Genomic DNA, 22,849 nt, shown 5'->3' on the forward strand with positions numbered 1-22,849 from the left:
AAAATACCGTAGAGCAACATTCGGGCAACGTGTGACTTTCATTGGCCGTTTGAAGGCCATAACTCCTGCCAAAGGTGATCAATTCGAACAAATCCAAACGTATTCTAAAATTTGATGCTATTTCCAACATTTTTTTCTTTCATTCAATAAAATTTACAAAAAAAAGTAAAAATTATTGCGTTTGCGTACGTATGTTGGGCGCCATTTTTATTCTGAAAATTTGTTTTTAATATTGGGCGCCACTGACCCCTATGTTGAATTAATAGATTGAACATCGCTGCTTTGACGTTGCACACAATATTTGTTCTCATGTTGGGCGCCATTTTAATTCTCAAGGCCTGCTATGATTCCTTTCGTATGTTGGGCGCCAGATTTATTCTGAAAGTCTGATTTTAATATTGGGCGCCACTGACCTCTGATATGAATTGAGAGATTTAATATTTTGGGAAACGATTTTGGGAATTATTTCCACTTCAATTGGGCGCCGTCCAATAGACCTTGATAAAGGGATGTTATTTTGGACGTTAACTTTTACTTAAAAAATATCAATGATTAGGTTGTCTCATAACCCCACGTCGGGCGCCACAACACCTTCACTTTTAGCCTATTAAATTTTAAAATGCTGGATATTTGTGTATTGTTTCCGCATCGCACGAAGTGAAACTTTTTTCTTGTACTCCCTTGGTTTTTGTTACTTAATTGGATTACATAATTGGTTACCTAAATTGGGCGCCACTTGCGACTTATTTGGAAACACTGAGTTAGCCATCACTTTTCACTAAAAGAAACATAGATTGAATAGGTAGCAATATCAGTGCTTCAATACCTCTGTTTATATCATAAAATTACTCTTCTGTACTATTTTCAGATAACCCCACGTCGGGCGCCACCACACCTTCAATTGTGTTTTACTAAATTTTCATGTGCCGAAGGTTTGTGTTTATTTAGCATCGAACGTAGTGGAACTTTTTTTCGTGTAATCCCTAGTTTTAGTATCGTAATTTAGGTTATTATGATGAAGGTATTTAAATTGGGCGCCACTTACGACTTCTATTTGACAACACTAGGTTAAGCTGCATTTTTCACTAAAACAAACACAGAATGATTTGAACGCCATATCCGAGGTACAAGAACTAAACAGAGTTCCAAATAGTCTTCTTATCTGTTTACAGATATACCCACGTCGGGCGCCAATTTAACTTCATTTTGGTATGGTGAATTTTTTTAAAGCCAATGTTTGTGTTTGTTCCACAATATTTCTTTATTTTGAAGAATCGTAAGTGGGTTGATTTAAATGAAGGTACTTCGAATTGGGCGCCATTGCGACTTTTTTATCTTCATTTCTCCCTAAAACAGACATAGATTGAATTAGGTGCCACAACTTAGGTGCAATAACTCAGATTATCCCATCCAATTTAACAGATATCTCGACGTCGGGCGCCACTTAGCTTTCAATTTATTTAGTTATCAATTCTAATTGCTTTTTTCTAACCCAAACCCTTGATTTTAGGTAAGGGAACCGCAAGTTGATTGATTATACTGAATGGATTTAAATTGGGCGCCACCTACGGCCATTGTTTGGAGTCACCAAGCTGGGCTTTCACTTTTCACTTAAAAAAAGGCCGCAGATTAGATTGGGCGCCATTTAAGAGATGCGAGACCTCTAAATGCTACATTCAAATATTCGTTGGTTCTTCTTCAGTTCACCCTACGTTGGGCGCCAATTAACCTTTAACTTTGGTAAAGAGAGTTTTAATGTGATGGGTGTAGGTATTTTATCTTCATCAAAATTGCTAGTCGATTTCAATTTTTAATTTATTTATTATTTATTTTACTTTTTTTTAATTCTTTTTATTTATTTATTTATTTATTTATTAATTTTATTTATTTATTATTTTAGGATAATCGTAATCGTATTAATTTCTTTTATTTATTTATTTTATTTTTTATTTTCTTTATTTATTTATATCTTTTTTTGAGGCATCCCCTCATTGGGTGCCACTAAGGTCCAAATTGTAGTTAAGCAATCATAAGCTTCCTGATTATACCGAAGTAATTTAAGGAACATCTTATCACATCTTTATGTGGGTTTATTTCTATTTCTCAGATGACCCCACGTTGGGCGCCAGAATTTCCTCAATATTAGTTTAGACTATTTTAGGCTTGATAATCCTATATTTTTGTTAATATCAAGAGAGGGAAACATTTCTTGCCTCGTAGCCGTATAACCTCCGCTCTTTGGCCCACTTTTTTAAAATGCAAGAATATTTCTTTATTCTTTAGGACTTTTTATTATCATTTGCTCTTTAATAACTAATTTCCCAGTTATTTATTTAAGACCATATGGCATTCTAACTCAAAAAAATTCTAATCTCTTATTGAATTTATCCGTTAAAAAACTTCTTTCCAGCATCTGTCCCTTCCCACCTCTTGTCATAATTCATCCAAATTCGATTACCTTTGGCAAACTTTGCCGTCTGAGGTTAAAATACAAAAAATCATCATCAAATCTAAGCTCCAATATTGAAAAAAAAAAAAAACATTACAAAGATAGATGAGAATAATTATGTCTAGGATTTGCAGCCAATGGCCAGTGGAGCGCTGCAGAGTTGAAGACGAAAAGTTTTCAATTAAAATTTGTTATTGATTTGTGAGGTAGAGGGGGTCTAAACTCCACTCCAGCAAGAATTTCACAATGCACACGACCAAGAAAAAGCAATAACAGTTTGTCTGGGAAAAGCAAACAGAAACCACCATCACCACCACTATCCAGGATAATATTAGATATCTTCACCCACACATTGGGTAATGGCAAAAGCACACACACACCTGTTCCCGCTTTTTGTAATCACAAGATGTTCAACATTTGTTTGAATTTCTTGTTTTCAAAGCAAATGTGCGTAAATAGATATGCAATTTTATTCCTTCCCCAACGATTAGACTTCCGTCCAGGTGTTTACTTATCCTTCCCGCCATTAAATGTTCAGTCATCCATCCATTTGGCCAATGATCCATTATTAATTGTTTGTGAAAAAACCTGTTGGCCATCGAAGTTTATTGATTATGACGCCAGAAGAAGAAGGAGAATAAAGTTTTAAGTTTCCACTTTTTATGGCCTGTAACCGAATAATTTATCAAGGCTCTTAATCACTTAATTGGCAATTAAGGTGCAGCAGCTGGGGTTTCTTTCAATCGCTCGCCTCTGACCCATGTCTTTCCTATTTTGTATGCAAGACGTGGTCCCATTTAATCGATATCAAATTACCAATTAATGTTTTTTTTATAAATGTGGAACAAATGGGTTCCCTTCCCTACCTCCTTCCGTATTAAGAAATAATTTGATTCCATAATTTATTGTAATTTTGAATTAATTTTATTTGGAAATTTAATGCTGGCAATGCCTTTGTAATGAGATTAATCTCCTAAGCAGCGCCATCTATTGTTTATCATGTGTGTGTGCATAAACAAAAAAGCTTTGTTCGAAAAGCTTATATACTTCGTAAATAGATAATGATGCCACATGTTCTCAATATTAAAATCCCACATAATTATCAAGAAATACCAAAAAAAATTCTTTGAGAGGAGGATATTAAAAAATTACCAAAATTAAAATTTGTTTAAATATTTTTGAGCTGGAGTATTAGAAAAACATCTAATACTAACCCCATTAATCTTAAAATACTTTATAAAATGTTCTTTCTTCAGGATTTTTGAAAAATTCTGGGACTCTTCTAGAGAAACTATTTTTTTGGAGCTTTTAAAGAATGTTTTCCTGGAACAAGGCTAGGGGATTTTTTAAAATTATTTAATTTGTTGGATTGAATTTGTTGAGTTTTGAATAATATTTCTTTGATAATAAGGCTCGTGGAATTAAAAAGATATCTTGAATTAATTTTTTATTTATTTATTTTTTATTTATTTTTTTTTTTTTTTGTTCAAAATCTGTCTTTCGATGATTAAAATACATATTCTCGGACTAAAGGGTCCTAGGATTAAAAAAAAATGGCTAACTGATGTTCAAGGGATTACCCATAGAGGCCAGAGGAATTTAATATGAAGGCCGGAAGGATTCCATGTGGAGGCCGGCGGGTTTCACTATAGAGCATCCCCCATAGAGACCCGAGAGATTCCTCATAGAGATCGGAGGGATTGCCTATAGAGGACGGAGGAATTCTCCATAGAGGCCGAAGGGATCTCCCATAGGTGCCAAAGGGGTTCCGCATATAGGCCGGAGATATTCTCCAGAGGCCGGAGAGATTCATTATAGAGACCGGAGGGATTGTTCATAGAGGCCGGAGGGATTGGCTTTAGAGACCAGAGGTATTCTCCATAGAGGCAGAAGAGATTCCCAATAAAGGCCAAAGGGATTCCGCATAGAGGACGGAGATATTCCCCAGAATCCGGAGAGATATTTTATAGAGGCCGGAGGGATTGCCTATAGCGGCCGGAGGAATTCGCCATAGAGGCTGGAGGGATTCCCCATAGTGGGCGGAGTAGTTCTCCATAGAGGACGAATATATTCCCCATAGGGACCAAAGGGATTCGGCATAGAGGACGGAGATATTCCCAGAGGCTGGAGAGATTCCCCATAGTGGCCGGAGGAATTCCCCACAGAGGCCGGATAGATTCCCAATAGATTCCCCCTAGGGGTCCCGGGGGATTCCCCCTAGGGGTCCCGAGGGATTCCCCCTAGGGGTCCCGGGGGATTCCCCCTAGGGGTCCCGGGGGATTCCCCTAGGGGTTCCGGGGGATTCCCCTAGGGGTTCCGGGGGATTCCCCTAGGGGTTCCGGGGGATTCCCCTAGGGGTTCCGGGGGATTCCCCCTAGGGGTCCAGGGGGATTCCCCTAGGGGCCCCGTGGGATTCCCCCTAGGGTTCCCGGGGGAATATATATATATTTTTTTTTTTCATCGGTGATCCTAAGAACCACCTATCCTTTAGGATTTCTTTGAATGTTTTGTCGAGCCCATTAGGTTACTCAAACGTTGATTTCTTTAAAATATTTTTTAAATAAATCCAGGTCCTTCAAACATTGAATTTTCAAGATTTTTTTTTTTTTTTTTTTTTTTTTTTTGTTTTTTGGTCTTGCGAATATTTTTAGGAGACTTCAACGTTCTTCAAATACAAATTTTTTGGAGAAATATTTTCCCCCTAGGGGTCCGATATTTTCCCAAGAATCTGCATTCTCTAAGCTTAAATTTCTTAAGGAGATGTTTTTCATTATGGTCCTTTCAATGTCTTTGTTTTTAAGAATATTTTTTCAAGGACTCCAGGTCCTTGCAACTTTGATTTGATTGGATTTCAGTTCCTTCAAACATTGATTGTTAAGAATATTTTTTTAAGGATTCAACGTCGCCCAAAATTTTCTTAAGGATTAGAACTCAATCCTGAAGAATATTTTTCAAGAACTTCAAGTCCATTAAAACCCCTAAATTTTAAGGATATATTTCCAAGGACTCCAGGTCCTTCAAGGTATGGTTTATAAGAAAATGTTTTCATGGACTAGGAGTCGTCCAAACTTTGATTTGTTTTAGGAATATTTTTCATGTACTCGAAGTCCTTTAAACTCTTGTTTTTTTAAAGGATATCTCTTTAAACGGCTATAGTTGCATAAACATGGGGTTTTAAATAAAACATATTCCAGGACCCGCAGTACTTCAACTGTTTTTTTAAGAATTTATTTTAAGAATTCTAGAGCTTCAAACGCCGGTTTTGAACAATAATTTCAAGGACCCCAAGTGTTCAAACGAAGAATTTTTAAGAATAATTTGAATAAAATGTTTGAGAACACTTTTGTAAAGGAACTTCAGTTCCTAAGAACATTTTGGAGAATATCCACAGTCCCCAAACTAAGACTTTTAGGAGCTTTCTATTAAACCATCCTTCAAACTTTTTCAGAATTCAGAATTTTTCTAAAGTCCTTTTTGTTTAAGGCGTAGTATTAAGGTATCCATTCCTCCAAGCGTTGATTTATGAGAAAATTATTTTTTATTTTTGATTTTCCCCTTTCCCGTTTTAATACAAATCCTTAAATATGGCAACACTATCACTTCCGTTCTCTTCCCAGTTCCCAGTCCTTCCATCCCTCTACCAACAGCCACAAAAAAAAATAGCACAACAATAACGGCTGATAACAACAACAACAGCAAACACTAAACATGTAATGTCTGTAAGCCAATTTTCATTCATTCGTTCATCCCCGGCGCTTTCTTTGCTCTCTCTCTCTCTTTTGTAAACAAATCGCGACAATAACACCAACAATTGTTACATTTTTATACTTTCTCCGGCATTGGTTCGGTGTGCGCTACTTTCTTTCAATGGGGATGTGTCGGTGTGTGTGTGTGTGTTTGATTGTGTTTTGTTGTAACGCCTTAGGATGATTTCCGTTTTGGAGCAGAGGGAGAGAATTGAAAACTTTTTTTGTTTGAGCATTTTTTTTTTTGAAATGGGACAAGGAAGACGCTCCAGGCGAAGTCGGAGAACAACAAAAGCGTTTCTAATTTCTTTCATACAGTGGAGGATGGAAGTGGGATAATAAATTTGTAGAATCACTTGAAAAGAAATTTTCCATGGAAGACTTCCCGGAAGCTTCTATTCATGAGACCCTCTACTCTGCATAAGTTCTCCTCTTGGAGGCCAACTATTTTATAGAATTTTTCTTAGAAGGAAGACTATAGAAGACATCTCAGAGGCTTTCCATTCCATAGAAGACCTCTCTGAAGCCTCTCAGAGACCTCTCGGAGGTCTAATATTTTTTAGAAGAATTCTCAATGGTCTTGTTTTCTACAGAAGACCTCTCAAGGGCCTTGTTTCTACAGAAGACCTCTCTGAGGACCTCTTTTCTATAGAGTCCCTCTATTTAATAAAGGCCCTCTCAGAGGCCTTCTATTCTATCGACAATCTCTCAGGGGCCTTCTATTCTATCGACAACCTCTTTGAGGCCTTATGTTCTATAGAAGACCTCTAAGAGGCCTTCTATTCTATAACAGACCTCTCTGAAGACTTCTATTCTAAAGAAGAACTCTCGGAGGTCTTCTTTTCTATAGAAGACCTCCCTGAGGCCTTTAATTCTATAGAAGACCTCTCTGAGGCCTTCTATTCTATAGAAGACCTGTCTGAGGAATTCTACTCTATAGAAGACCTCTCGGAAGCTTTCTATTCAATAGAAGACCTCCCTGAGGCCATTAAATCTATAGAAGATCTCTCAGAGGCCTTGTATATAAAATAACTCTCTGAAGCCTTCTATTCTATAGAAGACCACTCTGAAGCCTTCTATTTTATAGAAGACCACTCTGAGGCCTCCTACTCTATAGAAGACCTCTCAGAGGCCTTCTACTCTATAGAATACCACCCTGAGGCCTTCTATTTTATAGAAGACCTCCCTGAGGGCCTCTATTTTATAGAAGACCTCCCTGAGGGCTTCTATTTTATAGAAGACCTCCCTGAGGCCTTCTATTCTATAGAAGACCTCTTAGAGGCCTTCTCTGGTATAGACGATTTCTTAGAGGCCTTCTATGGTATAGAAGACCTCTCAGAGGCCTTCTATTCTATAGAAACCATTTCAGAGGCCTTCTGTGGTATAGAAGACCTCCCAGAGGCCTTCTATGGTATAAAATACCTATCAGAGGCCTTCTATGGTATAGAAGATCTCTCAGAGGCCTTATATTCTATAGAAACCCTTTCAGAGGCCTCCTATGGAATACCTCACGAAAATGCCTCCCATTAAAAGCCTATATGGGTTCTTATCTTCTATAGAGGACCTCTACGAAGCCTTCTCCTCCTCTCAGAGGCCTTCTATGGTAAAGAAGATCTGTTAGAGGCCTTCTATGGTATAGAAGACCTCCCTGAGGCCTTCTATTCTATAGAAACCCTTTCAGAGGCCCCCTATAAAATCACTCACGAAAATGCCTCCCATAAAAGGCCTCTATGGGTGGTTATCTTCTATAGAGGACCTCTACGAAGTTTTTCCTCCTCCTTCAGGTGGTTTTCATGAGACCTTTTTAAAACACTTCTTTTGACCAAAAAAAAACATTAAAATTCTCCCACTTTTGCTCGCCACTGTAACAAAGTTTCCTTTTTTTGCTAAATTAGTTCTTGTCCCACTTCGAACAATTGTTGAATACTTTTTCTTTGTTTCCCTTCTCCCCAATTATCTTGGCATGCTTTCACTTACCTGCTTTTGTAGGGTATCCGCCAGCTCTTCCAAATATTCCTTGCGCTCGAAGCGTTCAAACTTAAAGCTATTCGAACGATATAATTCGTTGTCCTCGCGGCGACGATTGCGGCATAGGCGGCGGGTTATAATATTGCCACCGCTGCCGCTGCTGCAAAAATGCGGAAAAAAGAAAGAAAGAAAAACCAAAATCAGGATACATTTCGAAGCATTCCAATTACAGGATCACAAAGTCCTGCGTATAATTTCCAGCCAACTATGTGGCCGGTTTGCTCTCTAATTAAATCGGAAATCTTTATTTGCACAAAAAATGAACTGGAAATAATAAAGTAATGTAATTGTGTGTTTTGTCAGAGGCCAGGTATTTTCATTCTAAGCCTCCTGCTTTGCGTGTAGGCCAAACAGCATCAACTGGTAGTAGTTTTCTTTTTTGTGTGAAATATATTCTCATATGTGTTACTTCCGGTGATTCAAAAGCCCACCAGGCAACCAACCCATCCAGCCAACCAGCCAAAACTATAAGCCAGTCAGACATGTAAGCTATGCAAACAAACAGCTCGGCTGCCCGCCTTAACTATTTATTCAGACACTATGCCCACCCAAAAGCAAAGCCAGAGAGGCACAAACATTCATTCATTCATGTGTCACAGCATTTATCCTTATTCTCAAAGGACCTGCTACCCCAGCTTGCCTTCCCCTCAACAGCAGTGGTAGCATCATCAACCAAACACACAAAAAAACTGCCATTGCCTGCTCAACTCTTTTCAACCGAAAAAACCGAACTAGCAAAAAACACAACAACTACAACAAAACGAGAAAAGTGAGAAAAAGCTTCATTAATGTTGAATTTTTCCCACCTACAAACCTTATTTTTCCAGCTCCTTAATTTGTGTTGAATCTATGGTTTGCTACGAAAAAATAAAGAGTGCGACGCACGTTCGTTTCCGTCGACATGCTTGCACACCCTTTTTTATTTCACACTTGCACCAATAACGCTACACGTGTGAGTGTGAGTGTGCGGAAGTGTGAGAAACATGTGGTTGGCACTTACTACTTGAATCTCGGGAATGGGAGATTCCATAGCAGAAATATTCTGCAAGGGTTTTGGAATTAAAATCAAGGAAATTCTGGAAGGGCCTATGGAAATCCAGTATTTCTTAAGTTCAGCCTATATTTTATCTGTTGGAGGCTCCCTACATTAAAAAGTTTTAGCTCCTAGCCGAAATGGGTCACAGATGTCTTTCAGAGACATACTCGGGAATGGGAGATTCCATAGCGGAACTATTCTGCAAGGGTTTTGGAATTAAAATCCGGGAAATTCAAAAAATGCCTATTCCAGTATTTCTTAAGTTCAGCCTATATTTTTACATCATGGAGGCTCCCTGCATTAAAAAGTTTTAGCTCCTAGTCGAAATATGTCACAGATGTCTTTCAGAGACAGGCCTAAAATGTCCTTGGTAAAGTAACATTTAAATACTTCTAATAAATTGAAATTCCAGTGATTGGGCGCCATTTATTTCGAGGAGGATACTGCAATTAATCGTAGCATTTCTAACAATGCTACTGAGAGCAAAGCGGAACTACAATGGTCAACTATTTTTGTTTTTTTAATTCCCATGAAGATACTCATAGGTTTTAAAGTTTAAATCGGAATCCTCACGACCTCGCTCACAGACATTACATCGTTGTCAATTATTGAATTTACCTTAAAGGGACCCTAGGAGGCTTGAACTCCAATTCGGCATCGATAGACATAGACATTACATTGTTGTCTTGCGTAAAATTACAAGACATTACCTCTAAGAGGTACATTTGCTCTTTAAATTCGATCTAGGCAATATAAAAACTATCCTCATAATAGAGATAAGAATAGATTCGAATATACTTCTTCTCTTTGAGATAAGTCTCCCCTTATTCCTTTGAAAGATGTTCGTAGAAAATATAAATTAATCTTCTCTAACAAACAATTGGGCGCCACTTTAGTCTTAGTACTCTCTCTTGCTCTTAAAATTCAATCTTGGTAATAAAAACCTATCCTCAAACTAGAGATAAAAATAAACCCACATGGACTTCTTTACTTTCGGATAAGTCCCCCATATTCCTTAAAAAATGTCCGTAGAAAATAAAAATTAATTTTCTCTAACAAACAATTGGGCGCCACTTACGTCTTAGTACTCGTACAAATCAAGTTATTTGCTCTAGCAAACAATTGGCCGCACAGGCATCAAGAAGTGTGTTAGATGAAACCCTCTTTAAGGTTACTAGTACCCTGGTCCCCAAAAATGCAGTTATTAATTTTCTATATTCAACAGTTGGGCGCCACTGCTGCCAAGAATAGTTTCAGCATCCCTCATTTACTCATCACTCATTTAAATTTCTCTAAACAACAATTGGGCGCCACGAATACAAAGAAGAATATGTTCATTTATTTTAGAGATTCTAGTTATGCTGCATTTTACCACCACAGAGAAAAACCCCAAAAAACTGGTCGCAATAAATAAAATGATTTATTTTTCCTGTCAACACTTGGGCGCCACTACTATCGTGAAGCACTTTCAGAGGAAAATAAGTCAAAAATCCTCTAAACAACAATTGGGCGCCACAGATGTCGCAAAATGTTCCAGAGGGAATCAATCCATTGGTGTTTTATGGTCAACTTTGTACGTTTATTTTTCTTTGCCCCCATAAATACAATTTTTATCTTTTTCTATCCAACAATTGGGCGCCACTAATGTCGAGAAGGGTTTTAAACAGAAAATATTGGGAAACTAGGTCAGCTCAATTCCAATTTTTGTCCCTTGGTCCTGATAGAATTTTTCAGTATTTTTATTACGTCGGAAGCATTTCATTATACACCCCCAGACCCTGGATGTCTGCCTGCAAATAATCAGTTACTTTCCCTTATTTAAAGTGGGAGCCACAATAATTTTACAATTTCTATAGTTGGGCGCCATTTTCCCAAATTAAGATAATCGTTCGTATTCGATATTATCTTCCCTTTCGACAATTTTTCCGACCGTCGTAGAAAATTTTAAATTATTATTCTCCACCCAAAAATAGGGAGTCACAGATGGCGGGAAGTTTCCAGAGGGAAATCGATGTTGGGTAAGTGTCACCTATTTTTTATGGTTCCCCTAGATATTTAAAAGATGTTCGCGAAAATCTCTTACACTCCAAAATTGGACGCCAAAAAGATTGAGAGGGTTTTCGGAAGGAAATCAGTGGTATGCCTAGGGTAGCGAACAGGTGCCGAAATCTGGCTGAGAGTTATACCCAAAAATGTTCAGGCATAACTAAGTCAGGATCTTACCAACTGATGTAATCAAATAAATCGATGAATTTAATTGCATGACTTAACACAGAAAGGACATATTCTGTTTCCTCTTTGGATCTTTTTTGGGTTGCTTTTGGGTTTTCTTGCTCCTCGTTTGGTGCCATCTGTAACTCGAAAAATGCCCAGCTCTCTTTGGGGGCAATCTCCAAAAATTGTGGGTTCCATAGAAATACTATTAAAGGGTCTGCCATCCACACGTGACCCCCAAAAGTTTTTCTTCCATTGGAGGTCATAGGTCCATAAGTATATTTTTTTTATGAGGCCATTAAAGGCTCTCCTATTCTATTGAAGCCATGGAGAAAGCTTACTGCCATAAGAAACTATCTTCTTTTCTGTAGAGGACATTTAAAGGGGGTTTTTCCAAGAGAGCTTTAAAATGTCCTTTATTTGAGAATCGACTTAAAAACAATTCTGACTTCACATTGGGCGCCAAAGTGAATGAACATCGACCGAGATTCCAAGAATGGCCAGCTCTCTTTGGGGAGGCAATCTCTCTCTTTCAAAAAAAAAAATGTATGTCCCTCGTTGGACGCCATTTGTGACTCGGATTTTTATACTCTCCACCATAGTATGGAGGGTATATTAAGTTTGTCATTCCATTTGTAACACCTCGAAATACACATTTTAGACCCCACAAATATATAATATATATATTCTTGATCAGCATAAAACTCTATGTCGATTTAGCGATGTCCATCCGTCTATCCGTCTGTGGAAATCACTCTAGCTTCTGAACGAATTGAAGTAGATTGATAAAATTCTACCCAAATGTACATTATATCTACAGGACTTTTGGTATTAAAAATGGTCTATATAGGTCCACGTTTTGGTATAGCCCCCATATAATGGTACCTCCCGATATTCGGCATTTTGATGATTTTAGCGACATTATTTACCGGAATTGCTTCAAATTTGGTATTTGATGTTCGTAATGAATGCTACAGCCTAAGACAGAAAATTGTCTATGCAGGTGCACGTCTTCGTATAGCCCCCATATAACTGTACCTCCCGATATACGATATTTTAATGACTTTAGCGACATTATTCACCGGAATTGTTTCAAATTTGGTATTTGAAGTTCGTAATGGAGACTTCGTAGAGTCCCATATAACGATACCTTCCGATATTCGGTATTTTGATGATTTTATATACATTATTACCGATTTTTTTTAGGTTTCGCATTTGAATATTGTAATGGCTTATGACAAATGTTACCTATGCAGGTTCATGTCGTCGTATAGGCCCTAATATAGCAGCTGCCTTCGGTATTTTGAAGATTTTAACAGAATTTTTAACGGATTTTATTCTTTTTGAGAATTGCCAAATTCGTTCCAAATTGTGGAGGGTATTCAAAGTTCGACCCGGCTTTTTAATTATTTGGGTTACAATTGTTTTGCTTCCTTTTAAAAACATATTCTATGCCCCTCGTTTGGCGCCATCTGTAACTCGAAAAATACCCAGCTCTCTTTTGCGAAGCAACAGCTTAGCTTTTTCAAAAAAAAATAAAAAATCGTATGTCCCTCGTTGGGCGCCATCTGTGACTGGGATTTTTTTATTTTTGTTTTGAGAATCTTTGATTATTTTCGGTTTTTTTTTTTTCAAATGAATTTATTTTGAAAGCCACCCAAAAACAATTTTTGGGCGCCAAATTGAGAGGACGTCGTTCAGAAGAGCATTACGGGAACATACGCCATTTATCGTACAGCAAATAATTGAAGCAATAATTAGGCAAAAAAATCACTGGTGTAGGCCCCATTTTGATGCCATTCGAAATGTGACAGATTATTACACAAGATGCCTCGTTCTTCCACCAATATTTTTTTCAAAATCCCCGATTACACTTAGAAGATCCCCTCAAAATATCCTTGAAATATCATCGCCCAAACCACCCTAGATATCCTCGAATACTACCTCTAATTATTCTGTAACCTTAAAATAATTTTTGTCAAGCTATGGTCACAATCGGCAGCTTAAGGCCTTATTTAAGCTGCCGATTGTGACCATAGCTTGACAAAAATTATTTTAAGGTTACAGAATAATTAGAGGTAGTATTCGAGGATATATAGGGTGGTTTGGGCGATGATATTTCGAGTATATTTTGAGGGACTCTTGACTTAAATTCACTATATTTCATTGGAAGATTTCTAGAGCCTTAATCCAGAAACAGACCTTGAGATACCCTTTTCTGAAAGTTTCTAAAGAAGTTAGCTCCTTTATCACCCTTTAAAATGTCTCTGTAAATTTTTACACCATGGAAACACCCATATTTATTTAATAACAAAACAATTCCGATCCTATAGAATTCTTTAGCTGGGGTTTTGTTGATTTTTGGGGAGTGTTTGGTTTCACTTGGTTGCCTAGCTTACACTGGTCGACCCTCCGCCCCATATGGTTTTAACAACGCCAGCAATATTTTCTATTAGTTTTATTTTATTTTTCATAATTTGGAAAAAAACACAAACAGCACCCCCAACCTCTGCCCACTAGTTTGGAATGCCAGTGAACATATAGGAAAATGACTACGAATGGGATATGTAGTCACGTAGTTATAGAAATGGTGATTTGGAGGCAGAGTTTGGGGGGAGGGCGGTAAATGTTTACTTTTAAAGACGATGTGGCTTTTCTGTGAAGGCGTGTGTGTGTTTATAGAAAGTGGAACAAAAAACGTAACACATATGTTGCCGGTTCTGCTGCTGCTGATAAGCCAGGTGGCACGTAGCCGAGTTAAGGATACCCCGAGATACGCATAGCTGTTGAAATTCAGTTTTCTTCAACATCATTCCGCTACATTTTGTTGCCCAGACTAAGGTGTCCTATAGAAATTTTAGATAAAAAAGTAGAGGAGATCTCGCCTCAACTAGAATAAATGAAAGCTATGAATACAGCTGCGCCAGCAATAGTTGAGTTACCACACCAGAAGTGGAGATTCTATCTCTTGGTTAAGGGGCTGATATTTGGTAGATAACAGACAGCAAGTCAGCTGGCTAAAGTTATTGTATCATTTACTGGCTATGGAAAAAATCTGCTCTATTCAGATTTTCCACAAACACACCACTTGACTTATGAATGGCAGGCAGGCAGGCAGGTTGGCGGCCTGGTCATTTGTTGCCATGAATGGCAACATTGTGGCTTTATTTAAACCAAATAATTCCACATAGCCTTAGATTTTCTATGGCATCTGCATCAAGGAAAACAAAAACTCTACTCCGCCACTTGAGTTTAAAACAGTATTTAGGCCACAAAAGCACTTGAAACTCTTGGCTAACTGGCTGAGTGACTGGCAAGCGCATTTGTGTGGAGCACAGCTATCAGCTGAGCCGCAAAGAAGTCCTTTTTTTAGGGTCCTTTGGCCTCATTTACTTGGTTAGCAGTGAAAGCGAAACAACAGCTCTTCAGAATGCACCTTTTGTTTTGAAAACGTGCGAAGGATATTTACACAATACCCCATTAACCTGACGATGACGAAGATGACGACAACGCAGCAAACCGAGAGAAAAAAAAAAACAACAGAAAATGAACGGCATCACAACCTTTGACACTTGGTGGGCAAAAGCAAAAAAAAAAAAACACTTGAAAATGAAAACGAAAAGGGTAAAACAACTAAGAAACCCACAACCAATCTCCATTGCCAGAGACCAGGATGTCTAAGCCAATACCTTGGCTTTCCCGGCCATAACTTTTCTAGGCAAAAACACACATACGCACACAGGGGAAACACAACCAAAGCTTTCCGTTGCATATAAATAAATATGAAAACGACATGGCCAACAACAACAACAATGAAGAGTAAATATCAACAGGAAAAACCACAACGGTCCAAAGGAAGTGAAAACAAAAAAAAAATGAACGACAAGCAAACATTGCTCATCGTCAGGAACAACAACAACAACGATGTTGCCTTCATTATTATCTCAGAGACAGATAAAGTCGACGCCATTATATAGCGAACCCATTTTTCTTTGAAAGGAAAAATGAACAAAGTTCGAAACGAATAAGAAAGGCTATACCAAGGCATTTAACCGGCTTCTAGAAACATAAGGTTCTTTAAGGCTCTGGAAGATATCTTAGGAAAACATATTATACCTAGGGCGACAAGTAGCAAACAGGTGTACAATTCTGGTAAGGAGCTGTACTCAAGTATATTCTGCTCCTGATTTTGCTATGCATGAATCGAGAAATATTTGCATGGCTTTACACCGAAGTCATATCTTCTGTTCCCTATTTTGGGCGCCAAACATTACACAGCACCAGCTTTGGGTGTCAATTATTTCGTTTTCTCCAAAAAAAATGTCCTATGCCCATCGTTGGGCGCCATCTGTGACTTGTGCATATTTTAGGAATATTCGATTATTTTTCATTGAAATTTATTTGAGAATCGACGTAAAAACAATTTTTTCTTCACATTGGGCGTCAAAGTGGAAAGCCCTGGAGGAAGCTTACTGTCATAAAAGAACTTCTTCTCTACAGATGTTTAAAAGGTTTTTTTTTCCAAAAGCCCTTTAAAATAACCTTTATTTGAAAAACGACCTAAGAACAATTTTGACTTCACACTGGGCGCAAAAGTGAGTGAAAATCGACCGAGATTCCAAAAATTGTGGGTTCCATAGAAATTCTGTTAAAAAGCTATTCTTCCATTAGGGGTGATAGGTCCATAGGTATCTTTTTTATGAGGTTCTTTATTCAATGGAATCCCTGGAGAAAGCTTAATGCCATAAAAAGGGTCTTCTGTTCTGTAAAGGATATTAAAAAAGTTTTATTTTCAATAGTCCTTAAAAAGGTCCTTTATTTGAGAAACGACCTAAAAACAATTTTGACTTCATACTGGGCGCCAAAGTGAATGAACATCGATCAATATTCCAAAAATGTTAGGTTCCATAGACATTCTGTTAAAAATTAGGCTATCCACACAAGACCCACAAAAGCTATTCTTCCATTAGGGGTCGTAGGTCCATGGTTATCTTTTTCATGAGGTCGTCTATTCAATGGAACCCCTGGAGAAAGCTTATTGCCATAAAAAAGGGTCTTCTTTTCTGTAGAGGATATTTAAAAGGTTTTTTTTGCAAGAGCTCTTTAAAATGTCCTTTATTTGAGAAACGAACTAAAAGCCATTTTTTTCTTCACATTGGGCGCCAAGGTGACCGAACGAGACTCCAAAAATGCAAAAATGCTATGCTATCCACACAAGACCCCCAAAAGATTTTCGTACATGGAGGAACATAAGTCCACAGATATCTTGTTTGGGTGGCCATTCAATGAAATCCCTGGAGGAAGCTTACTTCGCCATAAAAAATGATATTCTGTTTTTTTCTTCACATTGTGGGCCAAGGTTACCGAGCGACCGAGATTCCAAAAACGGTGGGTTCCATAAAAATTTTGTAAAAAGGTCTGCTATACACATAAGAACCCCAAAAGCATTTCTTCCATGGATGGTCATAAGTCCACAGATATCTTGTTTGTGTGGCCATTAAAAGGTCTACTATTCAAAGGAAGCCCTCGAGAAAGCTTATTGCCATAAAAAATGATCTTCTTTTCTGTAGGGGATATTTAAAAAGTTTTTTCCAAGAGCCCTTTAAAATGTCCTTTATTTGAGAATCGACCTAAAAGCAATTTTGACTTCACGCTGGGCGCCAAAGTGAGTGAACATCAACCGAGATTCCAAAAATTGTGGGTTTCATAGACATTATTTTAAAAGTTCTGCTATCCACATGAGACCCCTAAAATTTGTTCTTCTGTTGAGGATATAAAATGTAATTTCTTCCAGGAGCCTTTTAAAAGGTCCTTTACCAAATATGCTCTAAAAGAGCAAACGAAGGCCGTTTATTCCCAAAAAATGTAGGAACTTCACTAACTTCGTAGATTTTTTTATTGGCCCTCTGTAGATTTTCAGACAACCTCAAAACCCTTGAAGGGCTGTACTGACTTTCTGCAAGGTAAAGTAAATCAGAAAGAGGAGTCAATGAGTTCCAAGGAAATGTCCATCAATTTCAATAAGGTTCGTGAACCATCAAATGGTGTAGTGATTCCCAGGAAGGTGTCAATGACTCTACGGATGGTGTTAATGATTTCCTATGGATTTGGATAGTATATCCTACTGACCTAAAGAGGACACCCTTTTCCGAAGTTATGATTAGACGACTCCTTGGAACGTATTCCAAAGGAAGTCAATAACTCCATTATGACACAAAAAACTCTCAAAGGATCATCAATGATAAGGGTCTTCAAGGCTCTCAATAGGTATCAATGACTCCATTAAACACGCCTGGAGCTTCTAAAGAGATTAAATTACTTCCTAAACCCCGACAATGACTCAAAAATTTGGACAATGACTCTTTTCAAGGATGCCAATGACTCCATAAAAGGTGCCATGAATCATGGCTCTATTAAACAAGTCAAGAGATCGTAAAGGGATTTAATGACTTCCTGAAACCCGACAATGACACAAAAATGTGGACAATGACTTCTTTTCAAGAATGCCAATGACTTCTCATGAGGTGTCATGACTCCATTAAGACGCGTCCAAAGCTCCTAAGAAGATTCAAAAACGTCACGACTTCTTAACACCTCAAAATGAATAAAAAAAGTTATTTAATCACTATCCAAAAGATCCAGATGGCTCCGTGCAGTGCAGATGGCATAAAGCTGCCATAAATCATGAGAGAGTGTCAATGACCCGCTGAAGGATGTCAATGACATTGCTATTGACTTTCTGAAGATTGGAATCAAAAGGTTTTAGGTAAAGGACACTCTTTTCCAAAAAAAAGACCGGTAATATATGGAGGTCAACAATGACTCAACTACTCTTCCCTGAAGGATGTCAATGACGTTGCTTTCTAAAAGTTTGGATCAACCATTTTTTATCAAGGACACCTATTGTACACAGTTACTTGAAAGGCGTGAACGACTCCCAAAAAAGTACCGGTAATGACTCCCTTACTCCTCAGGAATATCAATGATGCCAAAAAAGAAGATTGGAAGGCATCAATAACTCCTGAAGAGCTTCAATTGCCCCCTAGAAAGGCGCCAATGACAGCCTCCCGACAATGACTCAAATGGTGTCCAATGATTCAGATTCCAAGAGAACATCACCGACGGCATAGAAAACAATAATGGTTCCTCAGAGGAGTTCTATGACTCATTTGGCTCTCTCTCTCTGACTCTATCTCTCTCTCTCTCTCTCTCTCTCTCTCTCTCTGTTAGGGGCACTTAAGAAGTTCCTCCAGATTGTAAATCATTAAGAACTTCAAATTCCAAATTTGAAACATTTCCGGAGAAAAGGGTGACAAAAGCAATAAAATTCCGAGTATATGGAGGTACAGTTATATGGGGGCTATACCAAAACATGGACCTATATAGCCCATTTTCAATACCAAAAGTCCTGCCGACCTAACGTATATCTGAGTATAATGTTATCAACCTACATAATTACGTTCGGAAACTAGAGTGATTTCCACAGAGGGACAGACAGACCGACAGAACAGATAGACGGACGGACATCGCTAAATCGGCATAGAATTCTATGAAGATCATAGATTTATATTTCGAGGTGTAACAAACGATATGACAAATTAAATATGTTCTCCATACTATGGTGTGGATATAAAAAGCCATATAGTCCTGTAGAAAACCTTCAAGATACCCTTAAAGAATAGAAGAGACTTTAAGACAACGGAGGTTTCTCTGTACAACATAAGTCCCTTCAGGGGTCCTCAATAGAACAGAAGTTCATTAAGGCCAGAATAGAAGTTCTTTTAAGGGCCCTACATAGATCAGAGATATCTTTAAGGATCTTTTATTTATTTAAGGATTCATTAAGGGTCTTTGAAGGACTTTAATGGTACTCTACTGTATAGAAAGAGTATGTCCTTTTAATGTCTTCTGGAAAATAGTTAGCCTTTAAAGAACTAAAGTCGTTCGATTTTTTTCTTGAAAAAACTGTTACAAATAGTTCCCTGTACCTTGTTTACCCTACTCCCGCACTGTAGGTCATGAAAACGGAAGTAAAAAGAAATAAAGGAAAGTAAAAGAAAAACTCTTTCACTATCTACCACCACAAACTAAGATGAGCAACAGCAACAACAACGCCAACAGAATTTTTTCTGATAAATAAAATCCTTTTCAATTTCATTTCTTATATTTGTTTTCCATCCTTTTTGTGTTTTTTTTTTTTTTTTTTGTTCTCCATCCTTGTTTTTACTTACCCACAGGGCTTGCAATGAGTCATCTGAAGATCCCAATTCAAATGGAAATTGAACATTCGCAATTTGGCCACAGCTCGTTGACGCAACGAAATATCCGGTGCTTGTGGCGCCGATGTTGATGTTACAGCCACTGTACCGGATCCCGGGCCTACAGATGTCTCGGTTAAAGGTGTTCTAGTCGTTGTTGTGCCGCCACCGACACCCACACCTCCAGCATTAGCTGCTGCTGTTGTTGTCGTTGTTATTGTATTATTGCTAGCCATTGTATCGTGATGTCCGACCGCCTTGTTGGGATACATTAAAACTGTACCCAACGGTGCTGAACTGGCCATAACACGGGCCGTACGATGGGTTCGATGATAGCGACTGGTTTCGTGCGATTCGTTGATTGTATAAAAGCCACCGGAAGAGCTGCAAAGAAGCAAACAAAGTGGGGGAAGAATGAGTGGATGAATGGATGAATGTGTGTGTAATTTTAAAGTTATCACCGGCATGTTTATTATTTCTTCGCTTTTCTGGCTCCCCAGAGGACCCTTAATAATGTTTATATACATTTTTTATATTTGTTTTTTCTCCATTGCAACACAAAATTATGGTATTTTTCTTTATGAGTTATCACCTGTTTGAATTTATTTATGTAAATGCAAGCTTCGTGCTGGCCAGCCAGCCAACCAGAACCTAACCTAACTTTCGTGTTGGCTGGAAGTCAGTAAGGTAATAAAAATATACTTATACACTTATCTCACCCAGCAGAAGGTGGGTGGTACATGTAGCCAAGAATTATATACACTTGTGCCTTGATGAACAGAGCGGAAATAAGGACTTTTATGGGAATCCTTACGGCTTTGGATGGAGAGCTAATTCAAAGGTAATAAAAAGGATAAGAAAAAAATATAACTTAGAGGTTTCCAAGAATGGTCAAATGTCTATGGGTCTTCTATGGCGCAGGAGACCAACGAGAGATCTTATATGGTTCTTAAGATCTTCAGTGCCTTTTAAAGAATTGAAGGATCTTTAGAGGTCTTCCTGTAAAATAACAACTTCCCAAAATATTCTATAATTTTATGAAGTTTAAAAATACTCTTTCAAATAGAAGACCCTCTACAGGACTTCTGAAGATAAAAACAGCCTCTATAGGCATTCTATAGAAGAGAAAATCCTTTAGTGCTCCTTTATAGACTAGCAGGGTATCTAAAATTCTGTAAATAATTGGAAGACTTTTCAAGAGCCTTCTATAGAATAGAAGACCCCTTAAAGATGATATTTATAAAGGAAGATGATCATAAGAATATTTGTATGATAGAAGCTCTATAAGGGCCTTTTATAGAATAGCAGGTCCTCTAAATATTTGATGTAGAATAACAAACCTTTACATGTTATATATATAGCATAAAATACCTGCTGAAAGTCCTCCAAAGGTCTTCGATAGAAGATAAAACACTCCTAACTTTTTTTCCACAAGAGAAGATTTTCTAAAGCTTTTCTATAGAAAAGATCCTCCAGTCCTCTTCTTCTAAACAGAAGACTCTTCAAAAGTTTTCTATTCAAAAATCACCCAAAAATGCATTCTACAGAGTACAAGAACTGCCAAGAGTCAACGAGAGGTCTTCAATGCGATAGAAAATCTGAATACCGTACGGGAAAGAAATATAATTAATAGGAGACCTGGTCTTTCATACGAAGTAGAAGACCATGCCATGCTGAATAAAAGACCTCCGTCTTCTATTCGAAGACCAGGTCTTCTAAAGGGAATAAAAGACCTCCGTCTTCTATTCGAAGAAAAGATCTTCTAAAGAAGACCATGCCTTCTATAGGGAATAAAAGACCAGTTCTTCTATAGGCAATAGAAGACCAGGTCTTCTAAAGGCAATAGAAGACCAGGTCTTCTAAAGGCAATAGAAGACCAGGTCTTCTATAGGCAATAAAAGACCAGGTCTTCAATAGAAGACCATGTCTTCTATGCGGAATAGAAGACCATGTCTTCTATACGGAATGGAAGACCATGTCTTCTATACGGAATGGAAGACCATGTCTTCTATACGGTATAGAAGACCAGGTCTTCTAAACGGAACAGAACAGACCAGGTCTTCCAAACGGAACAGAAGACCAGGTCTTCTAAACGGAACAGAAGACCAGGTCTTCTAAACTGAACAGAAGACCAGGTCTTCTAAACGGAACAGAAGACCAGGTCTTCTAAACGGAACAGAAGACCAGGTCTTTTATACGGAATAGGTGACTAGGTCTTCTATACGGAATAGAAGACCAGGTCTTCTATACGGAATAGAAGACCAGGTCTTCTATACGAAATAGAAGAACAGGTCTTCTATACGGAGTAGAAGACCAGGTCTTCTATACGGAGTAGAAGGTCACATCTTCTATATAGGAGAATAGAAGACCATGTCTTCTATACGGAATAGAAGACCATGTCTTCTATACGGAATAGAAGACCACGTCTTCTATACGGAATAGAAGACCATGTCTTCTATGCGGAATAGAAGACCATGTCTTCTATGCGGAATAGAAGACCATGTCTTCTAAGCGGAATAGAAGACCATGTCTTCTATGCGGAATAGAAGACCATGTCTTCTAAGCGGAATAGAAGACCATGTCTTCTATGCGGAATAGAAGACCATGCCTTCTATGCGAAATAGAAGTCCATGTCTTCTATGCGGAATAGAAGACCATGTCTTCTATGCGGAATAGAAGACCATGTCTTCTATGCGGAATAGAAGACCATGTCTTCTATGCGGAATAGAAGACCATGTCTTCTATGCGGAATAGAAGACCATGTCTTCTATGCGAAATAGAAGACCATGTCTTCTATGCGGAATAGAAGACCATGTCTTCTATAGGAAATAGAAGACCATGTCTTCTATGCGGAATGGAAGACCATGTCTTCTATGCGGAATAGAAGACCATGTCTTCTATACGAAATAGTAGACCATGTCTTTTATACGGAATAGAAGACCTTCGTCTTCTATACGGAATAGAAGACCTTCGTCTTCGTCTATACGGAATAGAAGACCTTCGTCTTCGTCTATACGGAATAGAAGACCTTCGTCTTCGTCTATACGGAATAGAAGACCTTCGTCTTCTATACGGAATAGAAGACCTTCGTCTTCTATACGGAATAGAAGACCTTCGT

General features: G+C 38.1%; 1 protein-coding gene across 1 annotated transcript in view; it reads right to left on the minus strand.

The window, feature by feature from the left end:
- Positions 1-22,849, minus strand: part of LOC101889167 (uncharacterized) — a 189,620-nt gene that overhangs the window by 160,204 nt on the left and 6,567 nt on the right. The window contains exons 2-3 of the mRNA XM_059122357.1: positions 19,705-20,115; positions 8,173-8,323 (exon numbers count right to left, since the gene is read on the minus strand). Coding sequence (XP_058978340.1) covers positions 8,173-8,323; positions 19,705-20,115 — 562 coding nt within the window. The remainder of the gene's footprint in view (positions 1-8,172; positions 8,324-19,704; positions 20,116-22,849) is intronic.

This window comes from Musca domestica, unplaced genomic scaffold, assembly GCF_030504385.1.
Source record: "Musca domestica strain aabys unplaced genomic scaffold, Musca_domestica.polishedcontigs.V.1.1 20, whole genome shotgun sequence".
In the NCBI taxonomy this organism is placed as follows: domain Eukaryota; kingdom Metazoa; phylum Arthropoda; class Insecta; order Diptera; family Muscidae; genus Musca; species Musca domestica.